The sequence below is a fragment of the Populus nigra genome, chromosome 1 (assembly GCF_951802175.1).
Source record: "Populus nigra chromosome 1, ddPopNigr1.1, whole genome shotgun sequence".
Classification (NCBI taxonomy): Eukaryota; Viridiplantae; Streptophyta; class Magnoliopsida; order Malpighiales; family Salicaceae; genus Populus; species Populus nigra.
Genome location: NC_084852.1, coordinates 5,683,226 through 5,706,154, shown reverse-complemented (window position 1 = coordinate 5,706,154; position 22,929 = coordinate 5,683,226). Strand labels below are relative to the sequence as shown.

At 32.5% G+C, this 22,929-nt stretch overlaps 4 protein-coding genes across 15 annotated transcripts; 3 read left to right on the top strand and 1 right to left on the bottom strand.

The window, feature by feature from the left end:
* The first annotated feature begins 914 nt into the window (after positions 1-914).
* LOC133706368 (calcium/calmodulin-regulated receptor-like kinase 1) lies at positions 915-5,915 on the top strand. The gene is made up of 8 exons (XM_062131895.1): positions 915-1,241; positions 2,129-2,495; positions 2,933-3,086; positions 3,730-3,856; positions 4,177-4,262; positions 4,388-4,459; positions 4,622-4,825; positions 5,275-5,915. Exons 2-8 carry the CDS (start codon positions 2,182-2,184, stop codon positions 5,611-5,613), a joined length of 1,296 nt encoding a protein of 431 aa, XP_061987879.1. The 5' UTR covers positions 915-1,241; positions 2,129-2,181; the 3' UTR covers positions 5,614-5,915.
* A 1,894-nt stretch (positions 5,916-7,809) lies between these two features.
* Positions 7,810-10,746, top strand: LOC133706377 (large ribosomal subunit protein uL24c). Its single transcript, XM_062131906.1, has 4 exons — positions 7,810-8,012; positions 8,920-8,958; positions 9,796-10,026; positions 10,357-10,746. The coding sequence occupies exons 1-4, from the start codon at positions 7,905-7,907 to the stop codon at positions 10,561-10,563; spliced, it is 585 nt and encodes a 194-aa protein (XP_061987890.1). The 5' UTR covers positions 7,810-7,904; the 3' UTR covers positions 10,564-10,746.
* A 1,819-nt stretch (positions 10,747-12,565) lies between these two features.
* LOC133681111 (putative anthocyanidin reductase) lies at positions 12,566-17,141 on the top strand. The gene is made up of 6 exons (XM_062104219.1): positions 12,566-12,773; positions 15,382-15,549; positions 15,671-15,888; positions 15,975-16,134; positions 16,455-16,665; positions 16,751-17,141. The coding sequence occupies exons 1-6, from the start codon at positions 12,638-12,640 to the stop codon at positions 16,911-16,913; spliced, it is 1,056 nt and encodes a 351-aa protein (XP_061960203.1). The 5' UTR covers positions 12,566-12,637; the 3' UTR covers positions 16,914-17,141.
* On the bottom strand, positions 15,159-22,181 carry LOC133681109 (uncharacterized). 12 transcript variants are annotated; one of them, XR_009836423.1, is made up of 5 exons: positions 21,054-22,181; positions 19,792-20,405; positions 18,619-18,681; positions 15,621-15,863; positions 15,159-15,531 (listed from the first exon to the last, which is right to left on the bottom strand). XR_009836423.1 is itself a non-coding variant. In XM_062104215.1 (4 exons), the coding sequence occupies exons 1-3, from the start codon at positions 21,742-21,744 to the stop codon at positions 18,652-18,654; spliced, it is 1,335 nt and encodes a 444-aa protein (XP_061960199.1). In that variant the 5' UTR covers positions 21,745-22,181; the 3' UTR covers positions 15,159-15,863; positions 18,614-18,651. The 12 variants fall into 12 exon arrangements, 8 of the variants coding, with proteins under 8 accessions (XP_061960199.1, XP_061960198.1, XP_061960202.1 ...); XR_009836425.1 differs by having other exon boundaries at positions 15,159-15,446; XR_009836424.1 differs by having other exon boundaries at positions 15,639-15,863.
* Positions 22,182-22,929: the final 748 nt, after the last annotated feature.

Sequence of the window (22,929 nt, the reverse complement as noted above, 5' to 3'; positions counted from 1 at the left end):
AATTTTGAGTTAGTATAATTTTTAAAAATAGTTTTGGATTTTATTTTTTTCATTGTTAATTTTGGGTGAGTATAATTTCTAACATTGTACTGCAATTAATTTTTATATTTGAACTACACCTCCACACTTTTTTTTTAAGTTTTCACATTTAAGTGTTTATTTAATATTAAGGTGTAACGTGTTTTTTTTAATTTTTTTTTGTTTAAAAAATATTAAAATAATTTTTTTTTATATTTTTTATTTTAAATATTTGCATGTTAAAAAACATTAATTTAATATTTTTTAAAGTAAATATATTTTTCAAAAATATCTAAAAATAGAAGTTACCATATTTCTAAAAAGTTTCATTTAATATATTTTTTAAGGATGGAGATAAAATTATTTGTTTGTTAGATTTTTTTTTTACAAACGTGTCTAGAGCATTTATTCAAAATAATTTATGTTTTATAGCCTCCAACTAGAAAGAAATAAAATTTAAAAATACAAAGAATAATTTGTAATCATTCTACCTTGGATTTTTCTAACGTCTACCCTTAGAAATAAATTTTAAGAGTTACATTTCACTAATATTCAAAATTGTATTTAGTTAATTAAAAAAAAACATAAAAGACGAATATATTTTTCATTCTAGAGGACACATATCCCTTCTAATATTCTTACCAAATACAAAAAATTTAAAATATGAAAAGACAAAACAGGCTATATAATACACTTAAGGATAAGATTAATGAGAATTTACCTAATGCAATCTTATCCAAGGCTTGCGAGGGTAGTTTGGTCAGAAGAAGCACATCGATTATTAAAAAAAAAAAAACAAATTATTTTCCTGCACTCGAATCCCAAAGGCGCGTTTCTGGGAGACTTTCCTGGGGCATGCCCCAACACCTAAAGGAAGGTGGGCGGAGTGCAAAACGGCAACTCACGCAGTTGCTATGTATTTTAAAATTAAAATACCCAAATAAAAACAAAAGAGAAAAACTCCGTCTTTGCTCTTTAGCTCTCCCTCCCTCTCTCACACACGCAGTACAATATCAAATAGTGTTTAGACATTTCTCTGTACTGTGTTTCCCCTTGAAGCAGATCGTATCTGCCTGCCTGCTGCTCTTTTTCCTCGCATTCTGTAGATTCCCTTCTCTCTCTCTCTCTCAATATCATTACAACCTCATTTTTCTCTTTTCACGCAAAAAAAAAAAGAAAAAACTCTCCGATGGTTTCCTTTCCTCTGCCAAAGAAACAAACAGGTATTAAACATTTTGAACAAGTCAAAAAATGTTAGGAAAACTTGTTGGCTTTCTAAAAAGAATGTGTCTTTTTTGCATTTCTGATCTGGGATTTTGAGTTTTTCTTTCTTTTCAACCGAACAGATTGTAAATGTGTTATGTGTATCTGTTTTTGATGTAGTTGGATTAATATATGACTAGAAAGTTTGTGTAATCAAAAAAAGATAGTGAATAGCTTAAAGATGCTGTCTTTTTTGAGTAAGTCTTTGGTGGTAATACAATACAGATTAGACTGGGTTCGTTTTTTACGTTTGCAAGCATGGCTCAAGTTTTTTTATTTTTATTTTTTTTTCCTTATTAATGATTCTCGTTTCCAAAATCCCATCTCAAGTATCTGATTTAAGACCAGAATTTAATGTGTGCTTATTAGCGTTTCTTACTTCTCTTTTTCTTCGAATTCTACCTTTGTATGTTCCTTTTTTAAACTTCTTTTATAAAGTCAGAATGGTGGATTTTTCTTCTTCTTCTTCTTCTTTTTTGTTTTTTTTCTCGGCTTTTCTTTTTTAGTGAATGATTCTGTGTTAATGAAGGTTAATTAAGGACAAAACTGTGTTACAATGTAGACTATTCTGTCTGAATGCAAATTTGTTGTTTACTTTGGCCGTTTTAGCAGTTCAATACTAATCTGCAGATTGACTTTTATTGCCATTTAAATAGAATTTTAAATGTGACCATATTGATGATTTTCTAGTATATGAATTTTATGGCCATATTTATGTCATATTCAAGAATTTGTTATCTACGGATGTATCTATTGAAATTGTGTGTATATTGCTTTGTTTGACTTCTAGTTATAAGATGCAAAGTGGCTTGACTTTGACAATGACCAAGATTTTCTATTGTTGCAGTTGTATCAATGGATTGGAGGATTCAATAGCGAATAGTGAAATAGAACACAAAAATGAAGGGGGAATCGTCAGGATTGATTATCGGGATTTCGATAGGGGTGGTGATTGGAGTGCTTTTGGCCATTCTTGCTCTGTTTTGTTTTAGGTACCATAGAAAGCGATCGCAGATTGGGAATAGCAGTTCAAGGAGGGCAGCGACTATCCCTATCCGGGCTAATGGTGCAGATACATGTACTATTATGTCTGACTCGACCATTGGTCCGGATTCACCTTTGAAAGCAGGAAGAAATGGTGTGTCCTTGTGGCTTGAAGGATTTAAGAGGAGTAGCGTGGGTTCAGTTTCTGGGATACCTGTGTATTCTTACAAGTATGTTTTTCACTAATCTATATCGGTAATGACTTTATCTGTTGATTTTGAATGAAATTGCTTTTTGCTTTTCATAGGATAGAGTGATGACGCTGATTGCAACTAACTGGCCTGCTTGTAATTATTTTGATTTTAGAGTTTATTATCTGTATCTTGACTTCAGCACATGTAGAAGGTCATTTGATGCATGGAACAATTGATGATGGTGAATGGATAATTGTGCTTTCAAATTTAGAATCTTCAAAATGATCTGCTTTGAAGTTGAATTATTACTGCAAATAGCTGATTTTTGGTGTCTAAGCTAGAAGGAAAAACCTGCTAGAGCTTTTTAATTTCAGAATGGGTTTAACACCAGATGATTAATCTCTCTTAGTTTATAATTCTTCTCTTTCATTAGTTTCGTGTTTAAAATTTTGTTCCTGGTGTTATTTCTGAAGGGATCTACAAAAGGCAACCTATAATTTTACAACACTAATTGGACAAGGAGCATTTGGTCCTGTTTATAAAGCTCAAATGACAACTGGTGAGACTGTTGCTGTTAAAGTTCTTGCAACTGATTCAAAGCAAGGGGAGAAGGAATTTCAGACGGAGGTATTGTTGGTTAACAATTTCACATTCATACTTGTATTGGTTGTATACTATAACTACAAGTTGCAAGTGGCATGTGTCTTATACATTGATGCATTTGTTTATATTAATCCTCATTTAAGATATGAAAACTGGCACAAACATGTCTTGAACAGAACTGGATCTGGCTTCTGAATCAGTGTCTTTAACTAGTTGTTTAAGGTCTGACTAAATTTATTTTCCCATTTGTTTTACTTCTAATGGTATGCCAGTCAACAGATGAGGAAGTTATCAATAAAGTTTTGTAACTAGCGGAAAGAGAAGTTAATAAGATGAGCATTAAGGAAAGAGCTGCAAGCATAAATGGTGAAAAATAAGTTACTCTGCTTTGCACATGAATTGTGGACAGAAGTTTTGGAGTTTGATGAATTCAAGACAGTGAGCCAATTATATGAATTATGTTCAGTTTAGGAAAAAAGATGTACCCAGATCATAATTAAGAAATTCTTTGCTCTGCTGAACAATTATTCCTGTTTTGTCCCTGGTGCGCAAATGTGCAATGTGTTACTGTTTCATGCAATTAATTCTCTTGTGTTGTAACTGTTGTTTTTGCATTCCATATTGTTCATTACTTTTAACGTTTCAAAGTTGTTTTAAATATATTCAGGTTATGCTATTGGGAAGGCTGCATCACAGAAACCTTGTGAATTTGGTTGGATATTGTGCAGAAAAGGGCCAGCATATGCTTATATATGTCTATATGAGTAAAGGCAGTTTGGCTTCTCATTTATACCGTAAGTTGGCTTCCCTTTTGTGTATGGAAGAATAAACACGTACACACTTTCTGGTAACTGTAGTTTGATAGGCAGCTTGTGTGTCAGATTGCAAGTAAATAGTTTCTCTTTGACTGGTCCTCGATTTTCACAGGAATCAGAGTTTGCCTCACTTGTAAACCTCTTGCGTGAAAAAAAGCTAGAAATTGAAAATTGTCTCTCTGGGAAAGTTTTAGCTTGTGGCTTTTTTGCAGCTGTCTGTTAATAATGAGCAAGAACCACCATTGACAGATTTTATAATGGGGATTGTGAAAAATAACATGGATTTCTTCTTCATGCAGGAGAAGACATCAAACATTTGAGCTGGGATTTGAGGGTACATATTGCTTTAGAAGTAGCAAGGGGCTTGGAGTATCTTCATGATGGGGTAAACTTCCTTTTTTATTTGAACTAATGTGAGTGCACATGTGCATGCATGTCCTCCATGGTAATCAAACTCCTTTATTATTTTATCCTTAATAAATTTACTATTTTTTATTTATTATGCTGCAGGCAGTTCCACCTGTAATTCACCGGGACATTAAATCTTCCAACATTCTGTTGGATCACTGCATGAGAGCCAGGGTATGTCTATTGTGTGTTTTAAGAACTTTGACTCATGAGAAGTTACAGTAAATTTTCATTTGATGTCTTCCTTTCATTTTCGAAAAAATTAGCTTTTCTTCTTTCAACAAGTGTTAGTTTCTCATGTTAATTTCATACTCCTGTTCATGCTGGTTCAATTAGGTAGCTGATTTTGGGCTTTCAAGGGAAGAGATGGTTGACAGACATGCAGCTAATATAAGAGGAACTTTTGGGTATCTCGATCCTGAATATGTATCTACAGGAACCTTCACAAAAAAAAGTGATGTCTACAGCTATGGAGTGTTGCTTTTTGAACTTATAGCTGGCAGAAATCCTCAACAAGGTCTTATGGAATATGTTGAACTTGTAAGTCTCTACAACTCTTTCTCAACAGGATGGTTAACTTCAAATGGAACAAACAAATTGTTTGTGAAAGTTCAAATGGTTTTTCCATATAAAATATCTAGTTTGACATTCATCACTGGATATTGCTGATGTATGCACAAACTATGCCCTCGTGACAGAGACTAAGAATACTTCAATAAAGGCAATAATTGAAATGGATGTTCTACATCATGAACAGTTTTCAATTATCCTCGTATAACCCCCATCAGTGCATTTCAGAACAACTGAAAAGTGTCAACGAATTAAAATGGATGTTCTAAGCTATTCTAAAAATCGGGTCTGCATTGTTGTGGTATGTTCTTGCTTGAAAAGAGAGATTATATTATAGCTTCTGTTGGTCTAGTGGATATCTGTAAGAGTCATTTTTTTTATTCTTAGTTTGAAAATGTTTTTTCTAATATGATGAACAGGCAGCAATGAATACTGAGGGAAAAGTTGGGTGGGAGGAAATAGTGGATTCACGTCTGGATGGGAAATATGATGTTCAAGAGCTTAACGAAGTGGCAGCTCTAGCATACAAATGCGTCAACCGTGCCCCAAGAAAACGGCCTTCAATGCGAGACATTGTGCAAGTTCTTTCCAGGATCCTCAAATTGAGGCACAATAAGAAGCATCACAAGAAATCCCTTTCTGCTGCCACAGCAGACGAAGTTTCATTCGATATGGATCAACAAGAAATCAGAACTCCCGTCTCTGATCGCCACCGGAGAGAGGAGTCGGTTGACAGTGCTGACACTTGTGAAGTATAGATGACTGTTTAAAAAATCAGTTCATTTGGGAAAGTCCTTGGTTTTGGTTCGTGGTTTATACATGCAGTTCAAAAGGAGCTAGGCAAGCAGATTTGTTGCAGTTCAGTTTTGGTTTTTTTTCTTTCTTGCCTGAGTGGTTTCGTAGTGCAGAGGATCAGTTCAGTTTGTTTATAGTTTTTTTTGTTGTACTTGTTTGTAACATAACTAGGTCCTTTTCTTTCTCTTTCACTTGGGTAAAATGACATATCCCTGATTTTGTACATGAATGCTTTGAATCATGAAGGAAAATTACACATTTTTAACCTTTTTTCTGCAACTGTATTTTCACTATCTCCCTTCAATTTGTCAATGCCATGTTATGAAATGCACTTAGAACATACTCATCAATAGTAAATTATCCTTAAACAATATACAAAAACACAGAATCCATACAAATATTTAATTGGGAAAAAATAACTCTTAAAATGGAAAAAATAAATCTTAAAAGGGGATATTTTTTAAAACAAAGTTATTAAACCTAACCCATTACTTGGTCAAGATTCAAGTCACAAGTTAGGTGAGTTAACTTAAGTTAACATAATCAATCTGAAACGGCATTATTTCAAAAAAAAAAATTAAAACAAATGTTAAAATGATATTGTTATGAAAAAAATCTAACTAGGTTTTATTAGATCAATTGGGTTATGAATTAATCTGTCAAATTAAAAAAAATCAACTACCATATAACTTTTTTTCAAATCCATCTCGAACTAGTGGATTGGGTTTAGAAACAATACTAGATAGATGGTTCCGTTACGTTGTGAGCCGATTTAAATTTTTCCTAATGTAAAAATAAAACAAAGCCCCGGCAAAGAAAATTCGAGTAAAGCCAAATTAACTTTACTAACACGATACCTGAGATATGAAAATAAAATAACCATAAAAAAGAACAACAAAAAGAAATTGCAAAGCTCAAATGTCAAAGGAAAAAAATAATTTTTTAAAAAATACAACATTGAAGAAGAAAACTCGAGTCAATCCGCTACTTGCCTAACCCATGACTCACGATATGAGATTGAGATAAAAAAAAAATAGAATTTCAAAAGGACCTAGTAAAAAAAACTGAAGTTCAATTAAAAAAATAAAAAATTAAGCTAATCTAGGTTAAATTTATTTACTTTTCCTCAGAATAACCTAATAAAAAGAAAAGCTAAAAAAGATAAAGATCAAAGGTCAATAATTTAATGTCATATAATAAAATTGAAACAAAAAACAATTTCATAAAAAACATTGAGGGAAAAAAATATGAGTCAATCTCATCAATCTGTGCGTTGCATGTGTATGCAATTTTTTTTAATAATATTTAATTACAAAAGAACCCCTTACTAAATCCAAAATAAAAATACTAAAACGCTCTTAAAATTAGCCTCGTTTTTTTATTCAAGGGTAATTCTATAATTTAACTATTTTAAAAAATAGAAAAGATGAAAAACTCCTATGTGCATGTTCTTTTTTATTTTTTTAAAGAGTGACCTAACTTTAGAACGTGTTTGACAGTGTGGTAGCGATTACTTTTCAAATAACTTTTTATGTCGAAATACATGCCAATAATTTTTTTTTATTTTTTAAAAATTATTTTTGATATCATCACATCAAAATGATTCAAAATATACAAATCATATTAAATTTTAGCAAAAAAAAATTTGAATTTTTTGGAAACGCGGTTTGCACCGCGTTCTCAAACACATTAAAATGCAATTTTTTTTAAAAGAGTTCATAACCGAAAGCTTGATGTTTTTTTTGGTTTTTAAAGATAAAATAATTATTTTATTATAATAAAAAAAAATTATGATTAATTTATCCCTAATTAATTTTGCAATGACTAATGAATGTTATTAAAAAAACGATTTTACCTCCATTATAATGTCAATGACTAAGTTTTTCGTTCAAAGATATAAGCATTATTTCATTGTTCTATATAACTATAGCTATAGTGTTTTATAGATGACTTTTGTTGTATTTTATTTTATTTAAAAGTTTAAACAAAACAGAAATACTGAAATAGGCAAATATATATATATATATATATATATATATATATATATATATATATATATATATATATATATATATATATAAACGAGAGGCCCAAGAAAGCCATCATTTCATTACGAGAACTTAAAACGTCGTCGTTCATTAGACAGGCATCACCTGCACAAAAAACACTCTCTTTCATTATCCATTCATTATCAAAAACTCAAAAGGCCATAGTGTGACAAAGAAGTAGCAGAAGAAGAAGAAGCAAAGAAGAAATGGCAGCGATGGCTGCACTTCAAAGCTCAATGGCCACTCTTTCACTCTCCTCCTCCAACTCTTTCTTTGGCCAACGCCTATCACTTCCTTCTCTCTCCTTTCCACAAGTACGCTTTTATCTTCTATATATATAATGCTCTCGAATTTCATAATTTGTTGGTTATTTATATTTTATGTATGAAATCCTAAAGAGATTTTCTTTAGCGCAGAATTTGCTTCTTTGTTTGCTATACTAAAATGGGTTTTGCTTAAACTGGAGTTTAATTGCTCGTTTAGTAGTTGGTTAAGAACTTCATAGCCAAAACCTATCAATTTGTTGTGATTTTTTTCTGAAACTACATTTTTTTTTTAATTTTGGAATGTTGATGGTAATTTCCACATGAATTTGGCAAAAGTGAAAAAAATTGAAGTTATGATTACTGTTTTTGTTTCTCGGTATTGAAATGTTTGGGCTCTTTGTTGATATATAACTATTAGCACAAATTCATGTTCTTTTCCTGTTTTAGTAACACTAGGATGTGAGATATTTATAGAAGAAGATGGTGGCCAGTGAAATTTTTGAACTTTTGGTAGCTTGACAATAGGTGCTGGTAAGATTATGAATATTAGCTTTTTGTGTTTTGTGTTTGTCTGTTGATAAGCTGTGACCTGTTTATATGATTGCAATCTTACAATTAATTTCTACTTCGCTGGGTGATGATTTCCAATGTTTAACATGTCTGGGGAATAAATGAGGTTGGCAGTCAAGTAAATTTGTAAACTTGGTCTCTGTCACAGCTTCGTTCAATGCATTACATTTATTTGTTTGTATTTGTATAATTAACTCTGCGAGTTCATTTTGTCATACAACAAGATAGCTTCAATGTTGTTTTGTGATGTGCTTACTGCTAGAAATTAGTATTCCTTTCATGTCATCAAACTTGTAGATTGCTGTTTTATTTACTGTAATATACCAAATTTCGATGATACCTGCCACAGTCACTTGATAGATCGTTCTGCTTGCTTTACATGCAGGTCAAGTCACCAGAGAAGCCATGTCTCATTGTTGTGAAGGTAAGCGTCACAAGTCCTCTCATCTTACTTTCCCCTTTCATTCCACTCTCTTTTCACTTACCATTTGTTTGGGAAAAAATTGTCAGGGGAGGGGAGGGGAGGGGAGGGGATGGAAAAAGTTTTGCCTTGCCTTGTTTGGACAAGTAAGAAAGGGAATGGAGGAGAAATAAATTTTCTTTGTTTAGATAGATGAATGAAATTTAATAAATAATAAATATCATTAATACCCTTTTAATTGGAGGTAGAGGATGAAGTGATAAATAAGATTGGAAAGGTTTATTTGTTAAAAGAAATAAGGTTAAAAACTAACCTCCATTCCCCTTCCCCTCTATTAAATTGTTTTCTTCCCAAACAAGATTAAGATGCCATTAACCTCCCCTCCCCTCCATTCACCTCTTTCCCAAACAAACTGTAATGAAATGAGCAAATTTGAAGTATGCATTACAAGAAAAGAAAATATAAAATCCAGCAAAGAGATATTTGAATGCATACCGTGTGTAACTAATTTAGATAAAATACATTTTTCAGAGTTTACTTGTGTAAACAGTGTGTTTCATTGATTTGTCTGCCATTGGCGCTGCCATAGATGGTTATTCTATTGTATGAGGCTAAAGCAAGAGAAAAGCCTTTGACTGTTTTATTGCCTTGTATCCAAATTAGTTGTCGCCTTCGTGAATTTTGAGCAGTAACTCCACTAATGAGCTCACTGTGAGCAACATAAAGGTTCATGTGTTAACTTTCTTCCCATGAGAATTCTGTGTTGTGTTCATGGGATGTAGTTGCTTGCTCTTTCTTGTACAGAAACCATTTTTTGATACGTGCTCTTCGCTCTTACAGCTCAAGCGATGGGAGCGGAAGGAATGCAAGGAAAACAGCCTTCCTGTTTTACACAAAATGCATGTTAAGGTAGGAGATACAATTCAAGTGATTGCCGGAGATGACAAGGGAAAAATTGGGGAGATTACTAAGATTTTTAGGCACAACAGCACTGTGGTAGTGAAAGAAATAAACCTGAAGACAAAGCATGTGAAGAGCAGAGAAGAGGGTGAACCTGGCCAGATTATAAAGGTTATTTTCAACCCAATTTTTGTTTCATACATTCATCCATTTTTATTCTAGCAAGTATTTTTACTCCCAAGTTATTCTGTAATTAGAAGCATGCAACTGACAGCATTACTTGCAGAGAATATCATGTTAGATATCTGCTCGACAAATATTCTTTCAGTAATTGCTTGCTATGACTCATTTCAGATTTGTCTAGTGTGGATAGGTTTGCAGAAAATTCAAGAAATTTCTGACTTGCTAACTAATGCCTTGTTATCTTTACATTTTAGACTTTATACATGAATATTCTTGTTGCATGCTTTCTTTAATCACAAATGGACTTTGATGTTCCAGATTGAAGCACCTATTCACAGTTCAAATGTGATGCTTTATTCTAAAGAAAAGAACATTGCAAGCCGGGTGGGTCATAAAGTTCTTGATGATGGGAAGAAAGTTCGGTACCTCATAAAAACTGGGGAAATAATTGATAATGCGGAGGACTGGAAGAAAGTGAAAGAAGAGAGTAAGAAAACCGAAGTAGCTGCTACTACTACTTCATAGTTCATAGGAACACAACATATTAGTTGGCAATTGATGCAATTTCTGAAACTCTAGATGTATTTCTGCCCTTGTTTTTTTCTTCACTGGTCCCATTATTTTGCCCTGTTCTTTTCTTGATTTCTATATTGCCGACTTTTGTTGTACCATTGGCTGTGTGGAAATGGATATCAATTCTAGCCTGAACTTGCAAGTATTCTGTATTGTATCTTATTCAATTCATGGATATAGAGCGTCTGCAGCAACATTAATTTCCACTCACGAAAACTCAATGTAGAGTACGGAATTTACAATTGGCCACACCATATTATGTTCACAGTTCATTCTGATGAATAGGAGTGCATCTTCAGGAGCTGATGAAGCTTGTTATCCCAAGAGTATTTTGCAGATGTTGTTTACTTTCTGTTGTACATAATTTCTAGTAATGAGAAATTCTCATATTACTTGTTCAGCTTTCTGAATGTTTTGGAGTTGATACATTTCAGTTTTGGATGCTCAAGTTATATATGGCAGAGTCAGACTCTCGACTTATATAAAATTATTTAGATCTCGTTTGTTTGTTGGAAAATAGTTTTTTTTGAAAAATAAATTATTTTTTAATGTTTGGTAGTGTAATGAAAAATAAGTTGGAAAACACTTTCTAGTGTTTGGTTATGTTATGGAAAATAAGCTGAAAAATAACTTATTAATGTTTTATTTTTTTCAAATTTATTAAAATAATGAGGAATAAATTTTACAAATTAAAAAGTTGAATGGGAATGAAATTGAAAAAAAATATAATTTCATAAATTATCTCAAATAAAATAAATAATAATCAAAATAAAAGAGATTAAATTTAAAAAATAAAAAAAATAAAAGATAAAGAAATTAAAATAATAATAATTAACATTTCATAAATTATTTCAAATAAAATAAGTAACAATCAAAAGAATGAGGATCAAATTTGATAGATAAAAATTTTCAATTAGAAAATAATAAGGGAAAAGCAAATAATAATTATAAAAATAAAGATCAAAATTAATATAAAAATTAAATTCTATAAGGAATGAAATTGAAAAACAAATATTCAAAACAAAATATATATAGCAATCAAAAGTTTGAGAAGTGATTTTCTAAAAACTAAATAGCAAAAAAACAAACACAGCCTTAAGTTTCTTTCTCTTCATCCTTCTCCCTGTTTGTCCTTTGAAAATTCAGCGGCAAAGTTCAAACAAGAGCTAGCAAATGAAAGCAGCCCTGGGAAAAGACCTTTGATTATTGACTAGTATTTACAGCCGCCAAAGTCCCTAACGTATTTGAAAGTATGATTGCGTGCACAAGTTTATATGATTGATCCTTCGAATCAAGGAGATGTTCCAGACTTGTCAACTACAGCCATAAAAGCCTTTGATTGAAGGATGATAACTGACCACTTGAACTTGGAGACTTTCATTTCCAATCCTGAAATGAAATCTTTGCATTATATTTACTGATTCTTAATTATTCAGGTTTAGTAGCTGTTAATTTTTATGTTTTTCAAAAATAAAAAATATATTATTTTAATATATTTTTAAATAAAAAAATTTAAAAGACAACTATTCAGATTATAGTGAAGGTTTAAAATATTTTTTGTTTAGAAATATATTAAAATAAATTTTTTTAATTTAAAAAAATTATTTCTAACATTAACATATTAAAATATAAAATATAAAAAAATAATTTATTTTTAAAACAAATTAAATTTTTAAAAACAAAATTTAAACTAGTTACAGTTGAAATGTACGATGGGCAGCATGTGAATAGTAAAAGAGGCAATCGTTGCATCTCACCGACAGTGCTTCATTTCCCATCCATTACAAAATAAAAATAATTATTTATTTTTTGTTTGAATTCAATAGTTTACTATAAAAAAAGGTGGGCTTTCCAAGATAAATACATAAATAAATAAAGTTGTTTTAATTAAATAATACAAATTGAAGAGCTGTACAGTTGTTTTATTGTCTCATTGATATAATAAACATTGCACACGCAAATCAAAGCAACCCAGCAAGAGAGGCTGGCTTGGATACTGAAGCTAGCCAAGAGTGGAGTCAAGGAAATGGAGGAAGAGAAGAATACAGAGGGAGCTCTTCCTACATACTGTGTTACAGGTGCAAATGGCTATATAGGGTCTTGGCTAGTGAAGCTTCTTCTTCAAAGAGGCTACATGGTTCATGCCACCCTACGTGATCTCGGTCTGTTTCGTGAACTCCTCCCCCTTTACTTCTTTTATGCTCATGCTGTGTATGATCTTCATTTATTTGATTTTCCCCCTTTTTTTATGGATTAATATTTGATCTCTGGTCTTGAAAACATAAAAGAAATACGAATGATTTTCAATATCGGAGTTTTCAAAGGGAACGATGAAAATGGTGAAAACTAGAATAGGGAAGAGAGAACTAGAAGGTGTGAGATAGTTTGTTGAGTTAATCATAAGTCAGTCCCTGTAGTTTATCAATACTAACTATTTAGTCCTAGTAGCTTGATGTTGATCATCCCCGAGTTCATAATAACTACTTTATTGTTCTAAAAATTGTTTTTTTAGCAGTCAAATTTCCCCATTTCACCTAACTCTCTTCTCTTTATTCTATTTTAAAGAAATAAAGAAAGAACAGGAAACTGAGAAAAGGACTAAATTGTAAACAAAATTTAAAAACATAGGCATTTGATATATAGTTCATAAAACAATAAGGATTAATCAATTAGTTTTGTTAAACTACAAGTATTAAGTTATAATTTGCTCTAGTTTGTTTAAGAGCTTGCATCACCATGGACACCTGGTGAGCTCATTCTTGAGGATGAAAATGCACATCATTAAGAACTAGTTTAAGAAAAAGAAACAAATTTCATCAGTCTTTGTTAATTGCATCTCTAAGTGTCTCAACGATCAATTTTTTTCTTTTTTTTTTCTTGTCTTTTTTCAATTTTTGTGCCTGGTTTTCTTTTTATTATAGAAAAGGGTTTGTTACTTGACTCATACTCAATTTCAATCCCTTTGTGTCCAATCATATATCAAAAGAAAAATCCAAAATAATTTTTGCAAATTTAGCATCAATCCGAAGTCAAGATGTTTCTGATATATCAAAAACTCGTAATAAATCACTTAGGCAAACTATAAATCCCATTCCTAAAAAAAATGAAAAAATAGAAAGAAAAAACTTATTGTTACGCAGAAAAGAAAAAAAAAAACAGTCAATGGCAAAAAAACATTCATGCACTACTAATATTTTTTCTATTTGAAAACAATTAAATCATACAAGGTTTGATACCATATAACAGGGTCAACTTAACATATCTAAAAGCAGCCCAGACAATTAATAAAAGTATTGTTTGATTAGTATAAAATTCAAGATGATATTTTAAAAAAATATATTAAGATGATAATTTATTAAATCGATTCAAGTTAATTTGTCAAATTCACAACATAAATCATGAAATCATGATAACTTTATAAAAAACAAATCAAAACAAATTATAAAACTCAATCACAATGTTAAATGATGAAATTAAAAAATAAAAAAAAAACAAAATAATCTAAATCAATCAATGTTAACTTGTTAAATCTACAATCTAAGTCATGAGACTAGGATGACTTAATAAAAAATAAATTAAAAGCTCTATTAACCAATACTTATAACATGATCTCTCTAAAAATATTTTTTTTCATTAAATTAGAAATGTCTTGTCTATTAGTAGGATATGATTAATTAATTATAAATTGTATATAATGGCACTTTTATAGAATTGTAATTTACAAAATAAAAATATACATGTTTTTAATATTTTTCCACCATAAAATATAATTGTTAGCGGGATGTGATCTGATAAAAAAAGAATTTTCCCGGTGAAGAAAAAGAAAATACTATATATTACATGGTTTTGAGATGCCTATCTTCACGAGAATATAGAGTAAATTTCATTGATAATGGAACATTGATTTATTAGGCTTATTTTAGAATGAGCCTTTAACAACGTAAAGGAGAGGGAAGAGGTGAGTGTGTGTATAATTAAAATCATGGTAAGTGATAAAATTAAAAATAATTAATTAAAATGAAAAAAAAATCTGAATCAACCCGGTTAAACCACCAAACTCATAATCTGGAATATGAGATTAGGATAATCTCATAGTAAGCAAAAAAAAAAAAAAAACAACTTGGGTCATAAAACTTTAATAACCTCATATAAAAAAAATTATAAAACACAATTCTCAATTAACCTATTGTTGAAAAATAAAATTGAAAGATATATAAATATAAAAAAAGAATACAATAAATCAATCTGAGTTATCCTAAGTTAATCTATAAAACTCGTGATCTAGGTAATGAAACTATGATAACCTAATAGAAAGTAAATCAAAATAAATTATGAAAGTTAATTCTTAATCAACGAAAGATTAAACTAAAAAAAAAAAACTGAATCAAAGGTTTAACATACTAAACCCGCAACAAGGATCATAAGACTTGATAACCACATAAAAATCAAACCATAATAAATCATCAAGCTCAATCTCTAATAAATCAAATTTAGTGGATTTGTTCTGAAAAATAAAAACCATCACTATAATGGAAAAAGATACACAGTAAAAACACCATCTTCTCAGTTCTTTTTTAATTAAAATAAAATTAGCAGAGGTCATGCTCATCTTTTATGAGTGTCTCCCACAAAATGTACATTGCATAATTAAGAGAAAATAAAATGAGATTTCATGCACCCTGAATTAATCAAGTTCACGAAACGAACATGTTTATTATGCTATTTTGCCAGCATCTAATTGGAAAAAAAAAATGGCACCTAAATTTTCAGCCAAGTCGTTGGATCTTTTATCATCGTGGAGGGGTGCTGACCGGTTGAGATTATTCAAAGCTGACCTGCGAGAAGAAGGCAGCTTTGATGAGGCAGTCAGGGGCTGTGATGGTGTATTTCATGTTGCAGCTTCAATGGAATTCTACGTTGCTGGAAATGAAGACAATGGTAATGCCCTCAAGCACCTCTTTAACTGGAACTGAAGAATATAAAGTTCTTTAATCAGTGTGATTACGTACATGAAAGGGTAGGCTTACTCTTTGTTTCTTCATTCTTCGCAAACTTGAAGAAAATTATGTTCAGCGTAATATTATCGACCCTGCGATTGAAGGAACGCTGAACCTTCTCACATCTTGCTCCAAATCCAATACTGTGAAAAGAGTTGTCTTCACATCCTCCATTAGTACTCTTACTGCTAAAGACGGAGCTGGTAAATGGAGACAAGTAGTTGATGAAACTTGCCAGAATCCCATTGATCATGTCTGGAATACAAAACCACCTGGATGGGTAAAGCTTCTACTTGTAATTCTAAACAACATCAAGAAAAAAGTTAATTCACTTTCCTAGATTGAAAGATATTTTGGCTTTCACAGATTTATGTACTCTCCAAGCGTCTAACGGAGGAAGCAGCATTCAAATATGCAAAGGATAATGGTATCGATCTCATTTCAGTAATAACTACTACTGTTGCTGGTGCGTTCCTAACTTCAAGTGTCCCATCAAGCATTCGAGTACTCCTATCTCCAATAACAGGTAATTTGCTAGCAAAATTCACTTATTGATACCTGGGAATTCAATTCTACCATGCAAGGTCGTAGCCAATCTTACTTGATGCATACAGTAAATAAACTTAGTCTGCATACATCATTCAACAATTCAAAAATTCATTTCCGAACTTTTTATCAACGACTTCACCAATTCCATGACAATTTTAACACTCGGATCTTCATAGTATTTCAGGCCAAATAACCATTCAAGTAGGTGACATCCACTTGTAAAACAATGATTTACATGAATGAGTTGTGCATATATAAAGAACATCTAGTAACTTATAATTTTTGCTACTTCTACAGGTGACACCAAGTTATTTTCAATACTATCAGCTGTTAATGCTAGAATGGGTTCAATTGCATTGGTTCACATTGACGATATATGTGATGCACATATATTTCTAATGGAGCAGACTAGAGCAGAAGGTCGATACATATGCTGTGCCCACAGTTGTGTACTGTCTCAATTGATTAATCATCTAGTAGAAGAGTATCCATGCTCAAACGTCCAGAGGTAAGTTTTTTCTTAGGATGTGTAAAGTTGGATAACAATTCATATAGGACTTTTGCTACTTGAAACATTTTCTTTACATCTTCAGGTTAGCGGAAAAAGAAGGTTCAATTTCTCCAGAGATTTCTTCAAAGAAGCTCAGAGACATGGGGTTTAAGTACAAGCATAGCATTAAAGATATTATAAGTGAAACTATCACCTGTTGCCTGGATCAAGGCTTTCTACCGCAGGTTAAAAGCAAATGTCATTGATATTGCTGATCACATTTACCATCTCCACAAGACTAATCTCTGGTATAATTCTCACTGGAAATTAAGTGTTGATATTCATAGCCTATAGCTATAGTATTGTAGTTTGTGTAATTTTAACGCAACCCCTTTATTTCTCATAGCTTAAGACTGGCTTTGTAACAGTTCATTGAGACAGGCAGAAGTGCCAAACAGAAATAAATGAAGAATGACCACAACTATTGATCGTTAGGTACATGTTGTTTTCCAAAGCCCTACATTGCTAATTCTGAAAATTCATTGCTATTATAAATGCTGACAGGACGTGAATCCGATTGCCGAAAGAAGCCCAACATAAACTGATCTAAAGGCACAGATTGTGGGCACCTAAATACCATATCAGCTGGCAGAACAAACTCTAGTTTGTAATCAAACTAGAGATGCTCCGCAATTGAATGGTAATAAAATGCATGTTATAAAGCAGCTAAGTGAACATTTATTCCGGACGGTACCGCAACAATCAGCATACACTGATTTAATGCAGTTCAACAACTATAAGATTTTGCAAGAACTACGAGAATATCATAGGAAATAGCAAACAGCCAACGTCATGAAAGATAATGGCAACATGGATTAAATCAAAGGGATACAGATCCGTTTAAAACCAACTTTCTCAACATAACAGCTTTTAATTTCATTGCCTTGCTGCTTGCTACATCGATCTTGTTACTATGCATTAATCAGCAGGAGTGTGGGACCATATTTCAGTTGTATCCTATCCATTATAGCCACATTGACCCATGAAAAGCTCAATGAGGTTGCAGAGTTGTTTTGGTCCAATGTCTGGACCATTAAAGCCTCGTATGATTTTTTAGGGGAAGGACATGCATCCTTGTCAACCAAGTGTGCACATGCTAGGACATGGCCATTTAGACACTTAACAGCAGGAAGCAGAAGATAAGAGGGACAAAAAAATATATACAGATATGAACACAGCAGGAATCTGTTCAGAATAACACTTCAATTATTCCATCAGAATCCTTCTTTCAACTTATTCTGGGCTGTCTTTTCACTTTGATTCTTTGTTGTTATTTGTAACAGTGCTACCATACCCATTATTATTTCTGGATGAGTCTACAAGTGAAACCACTGGTTTGAATGAATGATGAAAAAAAGCCACTAAATTCAAATAAAATGGTTCGATTGCCATTGGTATTTTGCCGATACTGCCATTGTTTTCTACAAGAGAATGACCTAATCTGAGGGTGAGTTTAGAATATCGGCATGGTAAAATGCCCGATGTTAGTACAGCTATTAGATTTGAATATAAGAATAAAAAAAAATCTGCTATAATCAAATCACCAGGCCGATATCGACGTAGTAGCAACCCCTAATCTGAACATAGCTCAGCAGGTGGAATCCCACCAAACGAGGAGTCCAAATCACAGGGGCCACATCAACTGCATTAAATATCTTTAATTTGTGTTCATCTGATCTCAAACTACTCCCCCCGCAAATATTTAAGACTGAAAACTGAATTCCATTCATTTTTCTGGAATCATAATTTCAAAGATGTGCGGCATCGGTTGGGGTACATTTATGAGGTGCATGTGCCAGCATTTATAGCTTAACAAATGTTGCAGCAAGGAAATGAAATGAGTATACCTTATAAATGCAACTGGAAAGTTACCATTTTTAAAATAAGAGATAAATGGGGCCCTAACCTCACCTTGAACATTAGCTGCTTTTTCACCATGAGGATCTACGAGAAACTCCAGAAGAAAAGAGTAACCTGATCAAAAAATTTACAGCACAAATTCATATTGGGATGTGAATATAAGAGACAAAATAAATCTAACTGTACAGTAATCATTCTAGATTTTTGTCTGCTGGTTTTGCCCCAGCCTTTGTTTCAAGCACAGCCCTCCAACAAGGACCACATGCAGTTTTTGTACCGAGTAATGCTAATGGACAACAAAATTTGTCATTCTTGTAAGAATGCACATCTTCACATCACATTTTCTATCCATAAGCTCACTAATTTCTGCTGAGGAAAGATGGGTCCGTGATCCTCCCTGTGAATATATAAAATGGAGTCTGAGCATGATTTATTTGATTATTCTTTTACTTTGTTTTCAAGTGAGGCATCGCTTAATAAAACAACATAAACAACTGGATTTATTGTGTCTAGAGATTTTGATGCATGTGTGCAAGACTTCGAAGTTTTCAAATATTAATGCGCTAGCATATAAATCAAGGAAAAGTCTGCAACTTCAAGTACATTTCAAATTTACCTGCAAGCTCATAAATTATGTGTAACCTTTTCATTTGGGGCTACCTGATGTTATAATACAGAATTCAAATGTTCATTATTGAATTATCAGACAGAATTTTTTCCTAAATTCCTGTATTACTTGGAAGTGTTCGATCTTAAATTCACCCATACAGTTCAATGTTAAGATGTGTTTTCAAAGTAACCGGGGTCCTCATTTATACTACTTTATTTCTTAATAAATGTGTCCCAGATCTTGAATCTGTCACTACCTACTAACCAGCAAGTAACTAGAGTAAAACTTTGTTGAATGTTAAAACTCCAATCATGGACAAGGTAGCATAAACATTTTCATTCATTTTTTCATTAAAACACAAAAACCTAAATGAAGAAGAAGAAATACAGCAGCATGAGATATGCAAATGTGTTGAGGGGCAGATACAACTAAACTAAGAAACACAAAATTTGATATACTGACAAGGGACGGTAACCTTGAAAGAAGAATCATAATTCTTCAGACATAAGATTCAAGAAAAACTCCTCTAAACAAAGGTGTAAAAGGGATTCACATATCTTCATAATGTAATGGAAGCATTTTCCTTTTTCTTTTTTTCAGGATTTGCAGATTACCACAAAGCAAGGAAGCAGAGCTTTAGGGTTGAGCAGATAAAGCTCCTCAATATTTGAATAGAGACCAACCTTCCCTGCCAAAGAATCAAATCCCGTTTGGCTAGATATTTCTTGTATATTCTCCAAAGGCCTATGGACCCTGCCAGCAATCACTCTGCATACTATCAAAGCTTTCCTTATACATGGATCATCTTCAAATATTTCAATACACTCAAAAGCTCGTCCACTGGTTGAAGTTGTGAACACACCTACTCCACCTTTAAGCTCCTTCTTGACTGAAAACCCATTTCGAATAATTCGACAAACACAGCATTTCTCAGAAACACACAGACTTGAGGAACCATTTACGCCAAGAGAACATGCAACAGTCGTGCCATAAAACCTCAAAAGCTCATTCCCATCAGCTATGCACCGAGGGTGCTTCTTTGGGAGCTTGCTGGCCTTAATTTTCACCATCTCTCTATATTCTTCAAATCGTGCTAGAGTTTTTTGCATGCTGTGAACCTTCAGCACTCTTTCAATTCGACCACAATGGTTTTCACTCTTTAACCAGCTCGTTCGGCATATGATTTCAACAATTTTTCGTGATGAGTCACCTTCCACAAGTTCGGTGACTGTCAAAAGGAGAAATATAATGAGCTGCTGATAAGGAAAGCTGCTCTGAAATCTCAAGAACAGCAAACCACTTAAAATTAATTGACTTGGAGTTGGAGAGACCACCATCAAAATGAAATACCAGTTTAAATTGTTTCGTGTACAAGTATATAAAGCTAAAAGTGATCAAAACCAACCAATTACTACGCCTCTCTTCAGCTTCACTAAAATTTGGAGGTTTCAGAAGAGGATCTAGCAGGATAAAAGGAATGGCTTGTTGCGGAGCATCTAATAAATTATAAAATTTAGATTTTGAACTATAAAGAACAATTTGATGCCGGTTAAGAATCTGGTTCGGATTAACAGCAAGGTAAATGGAAAACTCAATTCAATTGCCGCAAAGCCTGCAGCGTAATCTTGTCTTGAAAAAACCTTGACCACTATCTAGAGCAGTCAATGATCTCAAAAGTAGAAAGGGAGAAGGTTCTCACTCAAATCTGAGTTCAGAATAAAATGTGTGGCTGCTACTGTGAGGATATGAGAACAATGAAGGGACAAAAGCAAACCTCAGATTTTTTTTTATACTAAAAAATACACACAAAAAGGGATTGAGAAGTTATATGGAAGATGTATAGATTAACAAATAATTTCAATTTGGAGTTTCTTACCAGCATGCTTGGAGAGATGATGATTTTCAGCAGCTTCCCATTTGTTAAACTGCTCTCCACATTTATGGCAAGTGAGTGTAGAAGAACCATTAAACTTTGTCTCAAGAGAGACCCTACTGCTTGAATGTCCACCAGCACCAAATATACCAGAACCTCCAAATCCAGGCCCTTCTCTGTCTGATAAAAGAAAATGAGACTTTCTTGGAGGAGTAGCTGTGTTCCTAATTGAAGGGTTGAAATAGTGCATTGTAGGATGTCCTCCAGGTCCTGGGGTTCCTTGCCTTAAAGTACCAACAAAAGTTGAACTAACAGCGCCGTTACTACCACCACTAGCACCATTATGGCTGTTACCATGACTAATAACACCACTACCAACCCCTTCTTGGAACCCGCCAAAACCTGTGATTTTGAGCTCACACCTTGAGTTACTTAAAATAACTTCATGGGTTAATGGGTTAAGAAAGTCACTGCTTCCAATGGATCTTGGACTACAACTTGGTGGCTTCTCCATGTGCCTTTTGCTTCCATGTATGACATCTTTGAGATTTGCTATGGACCTTGAACACCCAGACCTTCCTGCTTTTCTCGTCAAGATTGTACTCATATGCTTTGTCGATTTTGGGTCGTGAACTTCTGATGGCTCTGATTTGCAATGTAGAGATCTCTTCAAAGAGAACCAAACTGTTGGCATGCTTCTACCTTCTACTGTCCTTCACTCCTTTCTTTTGCTTCTTGGGCTTCAAAACCACAACTTTCCAAAGTAAAACTCCTCTACATGCATCATTTCTAAAAAGCACGTCATCACCTTGCATTTCCCATTTTTTTACTTTTTCCACCATGAAAGCTAGCTGAAAAGAAGTATCTGAATATACATACCATTAGTCACTATATAGCCTACTTTTGCTACAGAACTTTCTTTCCCTGCAATTTCCTTTCTACTAATCAAGCATGCTTAAGAACTAAGAAGAATCAAGAACCAAAATTTCTCATGAAGCATCCAAAGAAATCTGAACTTTTTCTAGAGTGCAGGCTCGTTGGGTGTATTCCATATTGAGAACAATCACCAGTTGAAGAAAAAATTTGGCGCTTTTACTAAAATGGGTGTCCATACTGATGAGGAAGAGAAAGACAAACTGACAACCAAAAGGCAAAAGAAAACCCATTTTAAAAGACAAAAAAGGGAATTAATATTTTTATTGTTATTTTAATGGATGAGTGTTAAAAATTAAAAAATATTTTTTTTTAAATATTTTTTTAAACTAAAAATACTTTTTCTGATAATCAGTAACCAAGACAAATTACTTGTACACAAGAAATGGAGAATCTTTGGTCCCTGGGCGACATGACAACCCCACGTGAAAAGAACATGGTCTGTGGTGTCTTGTGTAATAAACGACAGTTACAGCTGACATTCTTTGAATTGACTTCTTTTTTTTTTTTTTTCTACTAACTATAATAAATATGCTTTCGCCTGAATTTAAGATAATTTTAATATAATGACGTCATAGTTATCAGACCGACAAGACCCAAGTCATAGATATATTAAGTTAACTTGTAATTTAATGACGTCATTTTAGACAGAAAAAAAAAACTTGACATGGTTTAATGACCTGTGAGGTGAATGCTTTTTTAAAATATATTTTTTTTGAAAAAATATGAATTTAATATAATTTTAATATAATAATATTAAAATAAATAATATTTTAATATATTTTTAAGTAAAAATTATTTTTAAAAACATATTAAACCACAATATCAAATGTTTCGAAATACAGTAAATTTTGTTTTTAAATATGTTTTAAAAGGGTATTTCATTTAAAAATATAATAAATTAATAATTTTATTATTATTTTGATACAATTTATTAATTATTTTA

Excerpts from the sequence above, each read along its gene's own strand:
- LOC133706368 (XM_062131895.1), top strand. The coding sequence starts at position 2,182 with ATGAAGGGGGAATCGTCAGGATTGATTATCGGGATTTCGATAGGGGTG. Across the intron at positions 3,087-3,729 it reads AGAAGGAATTTCAGACGGAG|GTTATGCTATTGGGAAGGCT; the intron begins GTATTGTTGGTT and ends AAATATATTCAG. Across the intron at positions 3,857-4,176 it reads TTTGGCTTCTCATTTATACC|GAGAAGACATCAAACATTTG; the intron begins GTAAGTTGGCTT and ends TTCTTCATGCAG.
- LOC133706377 (XM_062131906.1), top strand. The coding sequence starts at position 7,905 with ATGGCAGCGATGGCTGCACTTCAAAGCTCAATGGCCACTCTTTCACTC. Across the intron at positions 8,959-9,795 it reads CATGTCTCATTGTTGTGAAG|CTCAAGCGATGGGAGCGGAA; the intron begins GTAAGCGTCACA and ends TCGCTCTTACAG. Across the intron at positions 10,027-10,356 it reads AACCTGGCCAGATTATAAAG|ATTGAAGCACCTATTCACAG; the intron begins GTTATTTTCAAC and ends TTGATGTTCCAG.
- LOC133681111 (XM_062104219.1), top strand. The coding sequence starts at position 12,638 with ATGGAGGAAGAGAAGAATACAGAGGGAGCTCTTCCTACATACTGTGTT. Across the intron at positions 12,774-15,381 it reads TGCCACCCTACGTGATCTCG|CCAAGTCGTTGGATCTTTTA; the intron begins GTCTGTTTCGTG and ends CTAAATTTTCAG. Across the intron at positions 16,666-16,750 it reads CCATGCTCAAACGTCCAGAG|GTTAGCGGAAAAAGAAGGTT; the intron begins GTAAGTTTTTTC and ends TTACATCTTCAG.
- LOC133681109 (XM_062104212.1), bottom strand. The coding sequence starts at position 21,744 with ATGCCAACAGTTTGGTTCTCTTTGAAGAGATCTCTACATTGCAAATCA. Across the intron at positions 20,406-21,053 it reads TCATCTCTCCAAGCATGCTG|TCACCGAACTTGTGGAAGGT; the intron begins GTAAGAAACTCC and ends TCCTTTTGACAG. Across the intron at positions 18,965-19,791 it reads CTCTGCTTCCTTGCTTTGTG|GGAGGATCACGGACCCATCT; the intron begins GTAATCTGCAAA and ends ATATATTCACAG.